Source organism: Oryx dammah, unplaced genomic scaffold, assembly GCF_014754425.2.
Source record: "Oryx dammah isolate SB20612 unplaced genomic scaffold, SCBI_Odam_1.1 HiC_scaffold_18, whole genome shotgun sequence".
Classification (NCBI taxonomy): Eukaryota; Metazoa; Chordata; class Mammalia; order Artiodactyla; family Bovidae; genus Oryx; species Oryx dammah.
Window position 1 is genome coordinate 51498517 of NW_024070202.1, and position 17019 is coordinate 51515535.

Consider the following 17019-nt stretch of genomic DNA (forward strand, 5'->3'; position numbering starts at 1 on the left):
GTTCACTCAGACTCACGTCCATTGAGTCCGTGATGCCATCCAGCCATCTCATCCCCTGTCATCCCCTTCTCCTCCTGCCCCCAATCCCTCCCAGCATCAGAGTCTTTTCCAATGAGTCAGCTCTTCGCATGAGGTGGCCAAAGTACTGGAGTTTCAGCTTTAGTATCATTCCTTCCAAAGAAATCCCAGGGCTAATCTGCTTCAGAATGGGTTGGTTGGATCTCCTTGCAGTCCAAGGGACTCTCAAGAGTCTTCTCCAACACCACACTTCAAAAGCATCAATTCTTCGGCACTCAGCTTTCTTCACAGTCCAGCTCTCACATCCATACATGACTACTGGAAAAACCATAGCCTTGACTAGATAGACCTTAGTCGGCAAAGTAATGTCTCTGCTTTTGAATATGCTATCTAGGTTGGTCATAACTTTTCTTACGAGGAGTAAGCGTCTTTTAATGTCATGGCTGCAGTCACCATCTGCAGTGATTTTGGAGCCCCCCAAAATAAAGTCTCTCACTGTTTCCACTGTTTCCCCATCTATTTCCCATGAAGTGATGGGACCGGATGCCATGATCTTTGTTTTCTGAATGTTGAGCTTTAAGCCAACTTTTTCACTCTCCTCTTTCACTTTCATCAAGAGGCTTTTTAGTTCCTTTTCACTTTCTGCCATAAGGGTGGTGTCATCTGCATATCTGAGGTTATTGATATTTCTCCTGGTAATCTTGATTCCAGCTTGTGTTTCTTCCAGTCCAGCGTTTCTCATGATGTACTCTGCATATAAGTTAAATAAGAAGGGTGACAATATACAGCCTTGACCTACTCCTTTTCCTATTTGGAACCAGTCTGTTGTTCCATATCCAGTTCTAACTGTTGCTTCCTGACCTGCATACAGATTTCTTAAGAGGCAGGTCAGGTGGTCTGGTATTCCCATCTCTTTCAGAATTTTCCACAATTTATTGTGATCCACACAGTCAAAGGCTTTGGCATAGTCAAGAAAGCAGAAATAGATGTTTTTCTGGAACTCTCTTGCTTTTTCCATGATCCAGCAGATGTTGGCAATTTGATCTCTGGTTCCTCTGCCTTTTCTAAAACCAGCTTGAACATCAGGAAGTTCACAGTTCACGTATTGCTGAAGCCTGGCTTGGAGAATTTTGAGCATTACTTTACTAGCATGTGAGATGAGTGCAATTGTGCGGTAGTTTAAGCATTCTTTGGCATTGTCTTTCTTTGGGATTGGAATGAAAACTGACCTTTTCCAGTCCTGTGGCCACTGCTGAGTTTTCCAAATTTGCTGGCATATTGAGTGCAGCACTTTCACAGAATCATCTTTCAGGATTTGAAATAGCTCAACTAGAATTCTGTCACTTCCACTAGCTTTGTTTGTAGTGATGCTTTCTAAGGCCCACTTGACTTCACATTCCAGGATGTCTGGCTCTAGGTAAGTGATCACACCATCGTGATTATCTTGGTCATGAAGATCTTTTTTGATACTTAAATACTGATAAAAGAAGTTAAAAAAAAATCAACCTTTCCATTTGGTCACATTGTATCTTGTATATATTGCTAGATCCAATTTGCTAATATTTAGAGTGTGTGCATTTGTATTCCAAAAAACACAGATAAGTTGAGTCACTGGGACACTTACTGTCCTGCTGGAAGGAAGTGTCTTTATAGAGGAAAGCCCATTAGGATGGATTTTGATGTCCCCTTAAACAGAAACAAAAGCAGAAGGCAGAAATGCAACTCGAATTCCAGTTGCCATCTTATGAAGTCAGGAAAAGTGGAGCTTAGGGAAGAAATGTAAGAACTGTGTAAAATCAATCATCTTAAAAATTGCTCTGACATACTGGTTGCTCTGGTTTTGTCTCTCCACAGATTTGCATATAACCCTTAAAAAGGCCTGAATTCTTATCCCCAGTGGCAGCAATGTCAGGTAGGTGCTGGAATATAGCAGCCTTCCTGGTGTCCAGGCCCAGGGAGGTCAGAATGGTGAGAGTGAGTCACAGTTGCCCTGAGAGTTGAGCAGAGGATTGAAGAGAGAGGCAGAAGACAGGGATAAGCCCACATGATTAGCTCCTCTCCTGGACCATGGACTCATTCCTCCAACAGTCCCTCTTATTCCCTCTGCAGTCTTCATTCTGTCACCATCTTTTCTCCACCTTCGCCTCTCCCATTCACTCCCCTTACCTGTCGAAGTCTAACTTTGGCCTCCCCTCTCTATGGAACTGCTGTAAAGTCCTAATTATTAAATTCACAAGGTGCTTTTAAATCCTTGTGTGTTACATTTCTTTGCTGTATTTCCTGCAACTGGGATTTCTAACAACTCGTGTTGGGCCATTTCCACTTACCATCACCTACAGGCTCTTGAATCTTTCACTTAAGGCTTATCGCAATCTAGTCTCAACTTGAACAGGTTGAAATCTGTTTCAACCTTGATCTCCTCATCTGTTAAATATCTGCATGAAATAATTACTACTTTTTCTTTCAGCACCAAGTTATAAGTCTAAGGCTTCCCTGGTCCTTCTCTGCTGTAACCAACTCATTACTCTGAAAATGAATAAAAGTTTATCTGTACCTATCATATATTACATTGATTTGTCCAACAGATCATTTGAGCATCACTCCAGGTCAAGAGTTTTACTGGGGGAAGAAGAGGCAAAAACAAAGCAGACACAACCCTGTCCCCAAGAGCAGCACTATTGATATGGATATAGGGTTTAAGTTTCTTCTGAGGAAGGGCAAGAGCCAACTGCATATGCCTGCAGTGGCTTTGCACAAAGAAGGTAGAGAAAAAAGTTTGCCTGAAGCATGGAAAGGCCTGTGCACCTAAACATTACCTGCCTCTTGACTCTGCTCTTGGATGAGGACCAGGAGGTTGCAGGAAGTCCAAATGCCAAGGGGGCTGTGGTGTGGTGCTTTCCCCAACTCTGCCTACTGTAACACTCATGGGGACAGATTCAGGATTCTAAACAAAGGGGAAAACAAACCATGTAAAGGACAGTCCTTTTTATAAAGCACTAGATTGAGATTCTGAATAGAGGTACTTATCACTTCAGAAGAGGAGTCAAGGTTATTTATTTTTCTCTTTTGCTTAAGTAAAGCCAGATGCATGCTCGGCAGGTGTGACTCATGGAGAAGGCTTTCAAAGATGGTGAAGACAAACGACCACTTTGATTCAGATCACGAAAACACTCAAAGAACGCTCACATGCGTGCATCAAGAATGCAAAGATGATAAAACAAGAAATTACCCTTATGAGAAAACATCTTAAAAATGGCAATGTTGAAAAGTGGGCAGGTTCTACAATAGACTATTGGGTTAGCATCTTCTCATCAGAAGTTTTCTTCTCACAACAAATTTCAGAAAGCCAAACCAAAATGATTCCTGGAACCACAGTGCTGAGCTCTATTCTGTGAGTAGAGTCTCTGAACCAGAACAACCTGTGATGGCACATACTTTTCATTCATGCTTCCTGTCATTCATGCTGGAAGTTTCTTTTGTGTATTTGGCCTAGGAGGGCACACAGTTTGGAGCTGAAAAGATGGTGCTTTTTAGCCAAAGAGAGTCTATTTTCCAAGCCAAGGGGTGCCAATGGCCTGCTGAAATCAGTCCTCTCAGCTCAGAATACCATCATGTGGTGTTCAGCAGATTTGGGGGCCTTAGTAAATTAAATGTAACCTACAGGTTTATTTGGATACCAATGATTTTAGGGTTGGGAGACACAACTGATTGCTGCAATACACAAAAGTTTATTTTTGACTTTTTTTCTTTTCTGAAGGCAAAATATAATAGAACTGAACATCAATGAATTTTGTACAACAAAAACAGCTTTTAATATGGAACAGACAGTTCATGAAGGTTTTAAAATCCTGGAATGGCTTCCCTTTTCCAAAGTCATGCTTTCTTGCGGTCCACGAGGAGTTGGCACAAAGAGACGGTGGCAGCCTGCTGGGCGAGGTGAGTGGAAGGACGGGTGGGCTCCCCTAGATCCGAGTCAGCTGGTGCCACAGACTGGATGGCAGGATGCTCTCCACTTTTTCCATGACAAAGTTTAAGGGGGCAAACAAAGTGCTGAGGAACTGTGAACAAACCAGAAGAGCACACAAGTCAGGAGAGATCTTTTTTTTTCCCTTGGACTACATCAGGTCTTAGTTGTGGCACGTGGGCTTAGTTGCTCCATGGCATATGGGATTTTAGTTCCCTGACTAGGGACTGAACCCATGTCCCCTGTATCGTAAGACAGATTCTTAACCATTGAACCACCAGGGAAGTCCCTCAGGAGAGATCTTGTTCAAGACTATAAAATGAACCTCTCCAACCCATGCTTGCGTATTAAGTCTCTGCATCATAAAAAGTCCCCAAACACTATGATTACATATTTATATTTATAGGAAATGCTGGTTGATGAACAAATTCCAGTTTCTGTCCCCCACCTCAACCCTGCCACCGCAGCCCAAGTTCTGATGGACAAGGGAAGAAATGTTGGCTGACAGGCCCTCCACTCCTTGGACAGCTGCCCTCAGCGCTGAGGCCTTCCAACTAGTCTTCAGGATATGAGGCTGCCCATGGAGATGACCAGTACCATCAAAAGGGATGGAGGACGGGTGGTGAATGAGCAGAAGAGCTAAACCATGGCGACAACTTCTCTGCCTGCTTGTGTAGTTATAGAGCTTTAAGTGGAAAAGGCAACAACAAAAAGTCCAGTCTGCGGGATGGTTGTCAGCTGCTTTGGGATCCTATGATCTCCCAAACACCTGCAGCCCAGGCTCCTTTCTGAAACAGCTACTCAGCAGGGAGCACCATGGGAGCCCGGGTGAAGGTGGCGGGCCAGCCAATCCATGGACCACACATCCTTGTGGAAAAGGTGCTCCTCTGAAGAGACCTTCAGAATCTCTTTCATTTGGTTACTGAATTCCTTTCTGCCTTTCACGTAGAGAATAATGTTCTTGAAAAGCGCCTTTTAAAAAAGCCAGGTGCCTCACCTAAGGCTTATTTAACATGATCTCAAGTCTGTTCTTATTACGTTCTCAAGAAGAATCAGCCTCTTTCCACAAGCCATCAGCAGCTGGCAGAGGAAGTGCCTAAACCCAGCCAGGCACAAGACGGGTATCTGGATGGATTGCTTGCTCTCTGTTCAGAACCAAGGTATCAACTCACAAAGGTTCAATATCTGGTCCTCATACTGTGGAATCCTTTGTCCCAGTCCCCTGTAGAGAGTACAGCACAGTCTACACCACCAAGAATTTCCCACAGAACTGCAGTGTAGGACATGAGTACATACACAGAGTAGAGAGCACAGTTCTGAGGTCAAACTGGTAGATATGCATTTAATCCAGTTAAAACAGGCTCCTCTACTGGTCACATGTTCTATGAATTGCAGGTCCTCCGAAAGAAGTATGGTAGGCAAGTTTCCCAAATTTACTTGACCTCAGAATCTTTTCTTCTTTTTTCAAAAAAGAACCAGTAGAATACAAACTGGGAAGGCTTGCACCACATTATGGAAGGATCATCAAGGGTGAGATTTGTGTAATGAAAACTCGAGAGTATAAGATTCGAAATCCTTCTCTATGTTGCCTCTTTCACAACAATTGGACATATTTACTCAGTAAGGCACTTAAGTACTGGATGAGATATAGAATTGTTTTGGACAAAAGTCCCACTGTCAGGAAGGTCAACACCTAGGGGGAGGGGGAAGGGAGCTACTAAGAACTGTACCCAGCAAAGTAACAGTACCAGGTAGACCATAATGCAGCAGAAGACAGATGCACAAGCAAAGCACCAGGAAGGTCAAGAAAGGGAGAGAATCCATTCTGTTGAAAGGAACAGGAGAAGCTGAAAATGAGCTGACTGAAATAGTCCCCAGTGGATGGCTGGGGTATGAAAAAAACAGAGATGAGGTTAGAGTAGTAAGGAAAGAAATGTGAGCAAGGCAGAGGGGGAGTGGTGGATGGGGTGGGGGGCTCCAGGCTCAACAAACAGCTGGAACAGAAATGGTAAAGCAAAGCAGCTAGGAAGACCAGAAGACAATAAACAGTTCAGTTTTGCTGGAAGGGATAGAAGAAGAGCGCTCAGAAGCAAATGGAAGAGCTTTGGGGAGGGCCTTCAGTGTCAGTTTGAACTTGCACTGAAGAATAAGGCAGCCTCTGGAGAGGGTACGGAGAAAAGGCAACCTTCTCACACTGTTGGTGGGAATGCAAACTAGTACAGCCATTATGGAGAACAGTGTGGAGATTCCTTCAAAAACTGGAAACAGAACTGCCATACGACCCAGCAATCCCACTGCTGGGCATACACACTGAGGAAACCAGAACTGAAAGAGACACGTGTACCCCAATGTTCATCACAGCACTGTTAACAATAGCTAGGACAGTAACCTAGATGTTTATTGGCAGACGAATAGATAAGAAAGCTGTGGTACATATACACAATGGAGTATTGCTCAGCCATAGAAAGAATACATTTGAATCAGTTCTAGTGAGGTGGATGAAACTGGAGCCTATTATACAGAGTGAAGCAAGTCAGAAGGAAAAACACCAATAGAGTATGCTTAGAAAGACGGTAACAATGACACTATATGTGAGACAGCAGAAGAGACACAGATCTAAAGAACAGACTTTTGGACTCTGTGGGAGAAGGCAAGGGTGGGATGATTTGAGAGAATAACATTGAAACATGTGTATTGCCATATGTGAAACAGATCGCTGGTCCAGGTTCGATGCATGAGACAGGGTGCTCAGGGCTGGTGCACTGGGATGACCCTGAGGGATGGGATGGGGAGGGAGGTGGTCGGGGGGTTCAGGATGGGGGACACATGTACACCCATGGCTGATTCATGTCAATATATGGCAAAACCCACTACAATATTATAAAGTAATTAGCCTCCAATTAAAATAAATTTTCTTAAAAAGAACAATACAATGGAAAAAAGACAGTGTCTTCAATAAATGGTGCTGGGAAAACTGAACAATTACATGTAAATGAATGAAATTAGAACACTCTAACATCATACACAAAAAACAAACTCAAAATGGATCAAAGACCTAAATGTAAAAACAGATGCTATAAAAATCCTTGAGGAAAACAAATGTGGAATACTCTTTGACATACATCCCAGCAATATCCTTTTGGATCTGTCTCCTACGGTAATTAATGAAAATAAAAATAATCAAATGGGGCCTGATCAAACTAAAAGCTTTTGCACAACAAAGGAAACCATAAACAGAACAAAAATACAACCTACAGAATGGGAGAAAATATTGGCAAATGATGCAACCAACAAGAATTAATCACCAAAATATACAAACAGTGCATAGAGCTCAAAAAAAAAAGGGGGGGGGCAAAAGATCTAAATAGATGTTTCTCCAAAGAAGGCATACAAATGGCCAAAACGCACATGAAAAGATGCTCAACATCACTATTAGAGAAATGCTACCAGTCAGAATGGCTATCATCAAAAAGTCTACAAATAATAAATGCCAGAGAGGGTATTGATGGGAAAGTCAATCGGTGCAGCAACTATGGAGAGGAATATGTATGTGTGCGTGCTAAGTTACTTCAGTTGTGTCCAACTCTGTGTGATCGTTGGACTGCACCCTGCCAGGCTCCTCTGTCCACGGGACTCTCTAGGCAAGAATACTGGAGTGGATAGCCATTCCTTTTTCCAGGGGATCTTCCTGACCCAGGGATTGAACCTGGGTCTCAGACATTGCAAGCAGAATCTTTACCGTCTAAGCCAGCAGGAATTATTATTATTATTACCTTCTCCAGAAGAGCAGTATAGATATTTCTTAAAAATCTAAAAATAGAGATACCATATGATCCTGCAATCCCACTCCTAGGCATATATTCAGAGAAAACCATAATTTGAAAAGCTTTGTGCATCTCAGTGTTTATTGTAACACTACTTCCAATGGCCAAGACCTGGAAGCAACCTAAATTTCCATTGACAGATGAATGGATAAAGAAGAAGTGGAATCGTTACACAATGGAATATTACTGAGCCATAAAAATAATGAAATAATGTCATCTGCAACAGCATGGATGGACCTAGCAATTATCAGACTAAGTGAAGTAAGCCAGACAGAGGAAGACAAATATCATATGATATCGCTTACATGTAGAATCTAAAAAAAAAAAAAAAAAGATACAAATGAACTTATATTCAAAGCAGAAATAGCCCCACAGACATAGAAAACAAATTTATGGTTACCAAAGGGAAAGGGGGAGGATAAATTAGGAGTTTCAGATTAACACTACACACTACTCTGTATAAAAGAGATAACCAATAAGGACTACTGTAGAGCACAGGGAACTATACTCAACATTTCATAATAACCTATAAGGGAAAATAAACTAAAAAACTATATATATATATATATATATGATTATCTATTTCTGTATTTTTCTCCTTCAAAAATAACTAATTTCCACCTATGCTTATGTGAAAATAAATTAGTATACATCTTCAAGACAAACATACAAGAATAAGGCAGCCTCAGTAGTTCTTGTGTGAAGGAAGGATGGCTTTGTACTCCGGAAGGTGCTAACGCACAGCAATGCCTGACTTTCTGAAACCATTCTTGGCTGGGTGGGCAGTACCACGTGGTTGCTCACCCTACTAACTGGATGGCTTGCACTTCTCAGTTCAGAGCTGGATGTAGTTGTGGGAGATCCTAGACCCAGGAACAAGCAATTACTGCCCACACTGCCTCTGAAAGAGACTGTTAAATCCTAGTTCTGAGAGTGTAATATGGAGCAAGTCTCCTGATTGTATCAGTCCAACATAGTAATACTGCAGAATTTAAAATATGCATACGTAACATTTGTTTGTAATCAGAGATTGTCAAGGCTCCATTAACATGTATTTGCCTGTATGTAATAGTTCCATGAAGAGGAGCTAGGTGCTAAACTGGTCTGGATAACCCAGGCATCCTGGCAAGAGATGGAAGATGGGGCCCGATGAACAAGGTGATTTTGCTGGTGAAGTTGTCATGTCCTGAAAACCTGACCAAAAACAGATTTATAACCACCAAATTTGTGACTGAGGGTGGGAAGGAATGACTGATGCATTAACACGAGCCAGGGTGGTTAGATGAAAGGCATCACTCAAAGTCTGAGTTCTGGGTGACTTTCTACACTAACTGGGGGTTGGGAGGACACAGGGAGCCACGGCATGGGCAGCAGAACAAATGAAGATGCTGTTACAAGGTTGGTTCAAAACAAAGGCCTGCCTGTTTATTTGCTTTGTTTTGGGCACTGACCTGACTTGGATAAAGGGAGGCCTCTGGAAATTCAGTGGCAAGCCTTGCTCAGCTTGAGGTCTGCAAACACCCCTCTTTCCACACTGCGCCACAAGATGCAATGCACCCTGCCTGCCTGGACCACACCTGTGCTGCTCAACCAGGTTCCACAAGAGAAGTAAGTCCTGATACCTCCCGTGTATGTGATCATTTACTGTTCTCCCTTGTATCTAGGATATTCTATCCTTGGGAGAATTGAGAAAAGAATCCTTTGAGTTGTTTCCTAGAGATCCTAGTTCTCTCGCATTCACCCAGTTGGGATGTGCACCCTTTGTTACTAGGTTACCTTCCTCCTTAGTAGCCCTCCTTGTGTCCTCTTCCCCATCCCTCACCCACAAGGAAGAAGCAGCAATCTAATAAGGTGCCTGAAACTAATAAGCTCTTTTCACTTGGTAGCTAGACAAAGGTCAGTGGCTTTCATCAGGAGGTATTACAAAAAAAAAAAAAAAAAGTTTGGTGGAACATGCCTTACTTCCTTGGGATGCTCATTTATATTTCTTTGCAAGTTTGAAAATCAGTCAACACTTTCTGACCCAAAACTCAACCAATGCACATGGAGAAACAACAAGTTTCACTGAGGGACTTGGGAAATGTTATTGCCTGAAAAGTTAAGTCTGAATGAGCAACACCAGGCAACCCTGGAACAGCTCATCTATCTCAGTGTCCAAAACTCCTGTCCCGAGGGCAGAGATACATGGTCCAAAACCCACCATAATTTAATCAGTGTCTTGTGGTGAGAAAAAGCAACTGAACTAATAATAAAAGAGAGAGCAACACTTCAATAGCCTGATCCTCCTTTTCCCAAAACACCATTATTTAGAAGAAGGTCATGGCTCGCAACATGCTTCATTAACATTTGAAACGCCTCTGCTTATCTGAATAAGTTCCAGGTGCCCTATTGCAATCAGACAATTGACATTTCACTGTAATCAATATCAGACTTCAAAGAGGTCAGGGTCTATAAGTTGAAGACAAGAGTCAGAAGTCAGGGGGCTGGATCTCAGGGAAGGAGAGAGACCAGAGGAGTAAAGACAAGGCCCTTCAAACAGAAGAGGTCAGCACACTGACCTTCCCACATTCTGCGAGGGGCTGGGTTTGGAACGATCACTTATTTATATGAGCAACCTTATCTTGGTAACCAAACATTCTAGGAAGAGTTAGTTCTAAGTCATTGAGGTAGATTAGATTAGGCGGGGAGAGCCAGTTGAAGCCTCTCATTTTACTATTTTCCAGTGGCTCACACTTGGCTGCGGGCTTCCTTACTGGCTGCATATCAACATGTAAACACACTGGAGAGTTCCCAAGCTGCACGCAGCCTGGCGGGTGGTGGTGCAATCTCTCTCCATCTACTAAGAGTCATTATCCCAGGGACATTATCTCAGGCTAGGGCTGAGAAAATCATTTTCACAAGCTGCAAATGGTTGCAGGCAGCCTATAGGGCGGCTGTGATAACCTGTGGGGGTCTTCACGAGGGGCCTGATGAAGTGACAAGAGTGAAGATGTGGCGAGGGCTCGGGGGTGGTGGGGGTGGGGGTGCGGAGGAGGGAGACGGGGCTTGTCTCCTTCAGGCTATCCATCTTCCTTCTCCACAAAAGCTCCCCAGACATTTTGGAAGCTGCTAAACCTTAATGAAGGGGAGATGAATGTGATCCTCCAGACAGAGGTTTAAAAGCAAATTTATCTGAACTACATTTGAAAACTGTGAGTAGCTGACCAAACTATCACAACTTAGTGAAGTCACTCAGTCGTGTCCGACTCTTTGCGACCCAGGGACTGTAGCCCGCCAAGCTCCTCCGTCCATGGGATTCTCCAGGCAAGAATAGTGGAGTGGGTTGCCATTTCCTTCTCCAGGGGATCTTCCCGACCCAGGGATTGAACCCAGGTCTCCCACATTGCAGGCAGACGCTTGCTCGGGGGTCGCGTCACACCTTGGTAGCATATAAAATAAGAGGACCATAAAGGCAAATTTATATTTTATTTAATCATTTGGTCTCTGACTCAAAATAAAGCTATGCTGCTGCTGCTGCTGCTGCTGCTAAGTCATTTCAGTCATGTCCGATTCTGTGCAACCCCATAGATGGCAGCCCACCAGGCTCCCCCTATGGAAATATTAAATGAGAGTGGCCCTTGGTCTAATCTGTAATGAACACATCTTTGCAATGTTGTGGCAGCGATGCAGCCTAACCTAGGAAATGCCCAGTTGTAGTCTATGTACTATCCGCCATTCCCTCTAGCCCTCTCCCTGGTTAATGCGGCTTCAGGCAGTCACTCTATATAATATGGTGGTTCTCAGCCCGGGCTGCACACCCAAATCACCAAGGGGGAGCATCTGAAAACTCAGATACCCAGGCTGCACCCCAGGCCAATTAAGTCAGAATCCCTGGGTTGGAAGATCAGGCATCAGTAAATTTTAAGCTTCCCAGATAATTTGAAGGTGCAGCCAGGGTAAAACCACTAGTTCCTAGAAAGCGATCACCTCAATGGCTCTAACACTGCACCATGCACCCACAGATGGCTGTGAGAAGGCAGGCTTTCGTGAGGCCAGCGTTCTCTGAAGGAATAGTCCTCAACCCATCCATCTTCATAATGAGTGGTGGGCTGGGAGGGAGCTTGTTAAAAACACAGATTCCTGGGCGCTAACACTCAACACTCTGAACTCCTAATGGTGGGGCCAGGTGAATTCTGCGCACACCAGAGGCTAAGAATCACTGTCCTGATCCCAAACTCCCACCAAGAGCTGTACATTAGTTTAAGGAAGAATACCGGGCCAATGACATTATCTAATGTTGTAAATATACTCTTATTTTAAATTTTACATTATACTCTAATCTACCCAGACTTTTGGAAGCTACTTTAATTCAGAGGTTGGCTTGGGAGAGAAGGAAATAATGAATAGCATAGGCTCATAAACTAGGGAGCATCCATAGGGAATCTTAGATGATACTGGGTTCAGGAATCATATCATGGTAAGGAACTTTAAGATATTCTGCCTGAAAAAAAGAGAAGGTATTAACTTAGAAGAAGTGGCCATGAATGTAGTAACTGCCTCAAGAATTTCAAAGAGGAAGTAGAGTTGTTCACTATAGTTTTGGAGAGTAGAATAGAACATAAGTAGAAATTAAAGGAGGGCAGACTTGACCAATAAAAGGAAGAGTTCTGAGTGATCCAATAATGGAATGGCCTTCCATGTTGAAAAGGTGAGTGCCCCATGGCTAAAAGTATTCAACATGCACCTAGGTGATCTCCATCAAGTTACTGTTGAAGGCAATTTGTTTAAGGTCCCTTTCAACTCTTAGTATCTATGATTATAATTATAAAAGAAGAAATGCTAAGCTGTATCTGAGTTTTTACAGTGATTCTTTCTGCAGAAACCACTACCATTTATTCATTTAATAATCATTTATTGAAAACCTACTATGTGCAAGGCAAAGCTATGGGGATACAGAGATGAGGAAGACACAGTCTTGCTCGCAAGGAGCTCACATTCTAAAAGGGGGTCAGACAAGATTTTAACAATTATAATACAGTACAATAAATGTAATAATATAGGTATTCATGGCTGGGATCAGAGAGGAAAGGTTCTAACTCAGCTTAGGAGGAACTTAGAAAGGAAGCCGAGTATAAAAGAACAAAGAGGCATTAGTAGACTGGCCAAGTGCTGGTGGTAATGGGGAAGGGCATTCCACACAGGGCAAACAGCACGTGCAAAAGCACGGGGCACAAGAACCTGTTGCATCTGGGAATGGTGAGAAATCCACCATGGCCCAAGAGCAGTGCCTGGGCAAGAGCTGAGAGAGAGTAGGCTGAAGAGGCAAGCAAGGGCCAGATCACAAAGGACCTTGTGTGCCATGCTAAAGATCTGTGACTTTATCCTGATGTTGGTGGGAAACCATTGGGGAAATTCAAGCACAGAAGTGACATGCTCAGATTTTCTAAAAGAGATAATTTTGGGGTCAGTACAAAGGAAATACTGGCAGAGGAGAAGCCTGGAAAAAAGGAGACCAGTTAAGACTCTTGCAAGAAATCACAGAAATCTAAACTAAGAGAGTCATGGGAGAAGAAAGAAGAAGAGGTGACTTCCATCTACTGACCGCCAAGCGGCTCAGGAGGTTAGATCCGACAGACTGTGGAAACAGAGACAGATGGGATGTAAAGGGTGAGAGAAGGAAGAGTCTGGCAGGGCTGCCGAGTTTCTGGCTTGAGTGACTGGGTGGATGTCAGAGCCACTGGCGGAGGTCAGGGATACGGGAGGAGGAGCAGTTTTGGTGGTGGGGGGAGGAGGGTGATGAGTTCAGTTTTGGAAATGTTGAGACTGAGGTGCCGGTGGGATTTCCAGTTCATCTTCAACACGCATGAAAATACTCTCGCAATTCCAGTCCCTGAGCTCTGCCGAGCAGAAAATGTCAATCATCTGGAAAGGGATTAAATCAACCCAGCCAAGTTAGAAATCATCCTTTCTGACTCCACTTGCCTTGAAATCAGAATGGAGTTCCAGGGAAACAATTGGTTTTCTTTTACTGACTCCTTCTGTTTGAAACTCCTCTGTGGCAAAATTAGTAAACTTATCCTCACTGTGTGTACAGGTGGAAATAGTCAGTTTTCATCAAGGAAACAATGGTTCTTGGTTGTCAATGCAGATGACTTTTCTCATTAAAGCTCTTCTCCATAACCATCTTTTTTTTTTTAGAAAAAAATTTTAATAGTCATTTTATTTAACTCAATATATCTAAAAATTATCATTTTAACATGAATTCAGTACAATAACTAATGAGATATTGTATATTCTTTTCCAAGACTAAGTTTGAAATTTGGTGGATATATTATAGTCTCAGTGCATCTCTTTTTAAAAATTTTTATTAGCATCTAGTTGCTTTACAATGTTGTGTTAGTTTCTATTGTACAGCAAAGTGAATCAGCTATACGGATACCATAACCTTCTTTAAAGTCTTAATGGATTCTGATAGTTCTAAACATTATATTTCTATACTTATTAATACTAGACACCCTACACACCCTCTCAGTTCATTCCCCAAACAATTTAATTTGTTGACATTACAACTTTTAAAATTTAAATCATCTTTGAAAATGTAAATTCTATCCTTCTTGAAGGAAAGACCTACAATATCTAAAGATTAGAAATAATGTCATTCAATTTATATAAAACTGAATAACCTCCCAAATATTTTTCATTTGCTAGGATTTCCTTAATTCTTCATGTAATTCTTTTAGAACTCACGCATTTTGGGGGGCAACTGCTGAGAATCTTTTTGTATGTGAAATGAGGCAAGGCATGCAGTAATAAACAAGCTACACTTTCTCATTTTGATTCCGCTGATGATACTGAAAATTCAGTATCAGTGAGCAAAGGATCAGTACAAGCACATCCACTTTTACATGACCCTCCCCCGTTTCTCTTATGCTGCTTTTCATGACTTTCCCTGCCCCTTGCCTGAGGCCTCTCTCTTGGCAAATACTCACAGCTTTTGCAAAGACCCCCATGAGTTCCGGGAACTGGTGTGTCAGGAGGGCCAGCATGGCTGTGAAGGAACACAAGCCAGCAGTAAAGAGAATAAAGAAGGGAAGCTCCTTTTTGGGGTAAACTGAGACTTCATGGAAAGCTGTGGAGAAGAACAAAAGGGAAGTGTTAGGGCTGCAGTGAAATGCACTCTCAGGGAACTTCTCTAGGTGGGATGGACTCTTCAGAGCGTTAGCTGAAGCCTTTGGAAAGGAAAAACGTAGGGCCCTTGCATGAATCAGCACCAACATCTCCGCCAGCTTCTGGGGCCTAGTGCTTCTCCCAAGTCCAAGTTTACCCTTCAGGACTCTATCCAGGGCATGATGGGGTTAACATCGGGATGTCACACATTCATGGGCAGGGACAGTGACACTGTCTATGCCTAATACACAGTATTCCTTTCTCAGAAGGAAACATAAACAAAACTTTATTTGTTATGTGTTTTATAAATTATAAAACATATGTTCACTGAACAAAACTTGTAAAATCCAAAGTCAAGTATCCTGAAATAAAAACTCTTCTCTCTAGATTGTCATTGTCCTGGAATTTTTAAATCATTGTCACAGGGAGATACTAGTGTGTATGTGTGTATGCTAAGTCACTCAGTCATGTCTGACTCTTTGTGACCGTGGACTGTAGCCCACCAGGCTCCTCTGTCCGTGAGATTCTCCAGGCAAGAATACTGGAGTGGGTAGCCGTTCCCTCCTCCAGGGGATCTTCCCAACCCAGGGATCGAACCTGCATCTCTGGTATTAGCAGGCGAGTTCTTTACCTCTAGCACCACCTGGGAAGCCCTGATATTAGTGTAGCTTGTATTTTTTCCTGGTACAATCTAACTATATCAGTGGAGGATACTACCCTAAGGGAGAAACATTTAGCAAGGACCATCCATCCATCAATGATGGGAGATTTTAGAGCTTTTCATAACTTTTAAATTTCAAGTGACCCGCACAGAGAGAAAAGCACCAAAGGCTGGCCCTGTGGAAGGAAGCCGTGTGGCTGTGTGTGAACAACATTGCCATTCCAACCAAAGGACCAAGGGTCTCCATCTTCCTCAGGAAACCCAAGGTCTCAAGCCTCTCCTCAACCTTTCAACTCTAAGCCCAAAACATGACAGGGTAGAGGGCCAGGGAGGGACAAAGACAAATAAACTGGAACCTGAACCCAGGGATGTCAACCTCCTAGGGCTCTCCTTGGGTGGACGTGTGCTCAGGGCCACCGTGGATGCCACGCCACTAATGTGCCGAACGCAGGTAACATGTGAAACCACCCATCTGCCTCCCATCCTCACCCTCAACACTCAATGATTGTGAAGGGAGATCAGACTTGAACCACTGCATTCAATCAAATCAACGTGAGTCGTAACTTTCTATTCTAGAACCGTACAGATTATTCCTAGACACTGTCTTTTAAGGACTATAATCTTTTTCTAATAGTGAATCTATCCCCCATGGAAACGTGTTTGAACTCAATTAAAACATTTAAAAATGATGTACTTTTTAGAAAACTGCCTTTCTTATCAGAAATCAGAAATACTAATAAGGATCTCCCTGAAGGGAGAGCTGAAAGGAAAAAGTGTGGGCCTGTCACAGACTCTGTTTCTGAAACCAAACCTAATGCAGAGTGAGGTACCCAACCCCTTTACACAATAAATACAGATGGTGAGGAACACCATATCACTGAGGCCTCCACCTCCCGAGGTAACTCATCACACAGCAAAGAAAGCAGAGAGCTGCCTTCTGCGCCTTCATCCTGAGACGGCAGCTCATTTTGCACCTGGACCCCACCATTTTGGAGATTTACAACTGTCTCAAAAAATATGGCCACTGGACAGTTTACAAGCATCCAGGGCTCCAAGTTCAGCTGGTCTTCTGGGCAAAGCATCTAACTATGTTAGAGCTATGAGATGTGATAGAACTGGGGCTGGTGCAGGGTGGGAGTGGCAGGAGAGAGGACAGGGAAGAGAGACTAGACAAAATTTGGAGCTTATTATCTGAGGGAGAAAAGTATGTACTAAGGCAGGGCCACATGAAGGGCCTGGACACGATTCCTTATACACAGTATAATTTGATAAGAACTATTTAGCTGGAATTGTCAAAACAATGTTGGATTACAGTAAACCAAATCATACTTTCCACGTGTGGTACGGGTCCTCCGATTGCCAGCTGGTAAGGCCCTCAAGGGTAGGGTTTGCCCTCTGCCTGCTGT

General features: G+C 43.1%; 1 protein-coding gene across 12 annotated transcripts in view; it reads right to left on the reverse strand.

The window, feature by feature from the left end:
* Positions 1-3723: 3723 nt before the first annotated feature.
* The window catches only part of ST7 (suppression of tumorigenicity 7), a 269338-nt gene continuing 256042 nt past the window's right edge, over positions 3724-17019 (reverse strand). For 6 of the 12 annotated variants that reach the window (XR_005724488.1, XM_040260873.1, XM_040260875.1 and 3 more), the window contains 2 exons: positions 14775-14914; positions 3724-4076 (listed from right to left, as the gene is read on the reverse strand). Coding sequence is in view for 11 of the 12 variants with exons in the window: in XM_040260873.1 (XP_040116807.1) it covers positions 3981-4076; positions 14775-14914 (236 nt within the window). In the remaining variant the exon portion in view is untranslated. Of the gene's footprint in view, positions 4077-12680; positions 13708-14774; positions 14915-17019 lie in introns of those variants that run through there. The other 6 variants (XM_040260872.1, XM_040260874.1, XM_040260878.1 and 3 more) reach the window with 1 other exon arrangement.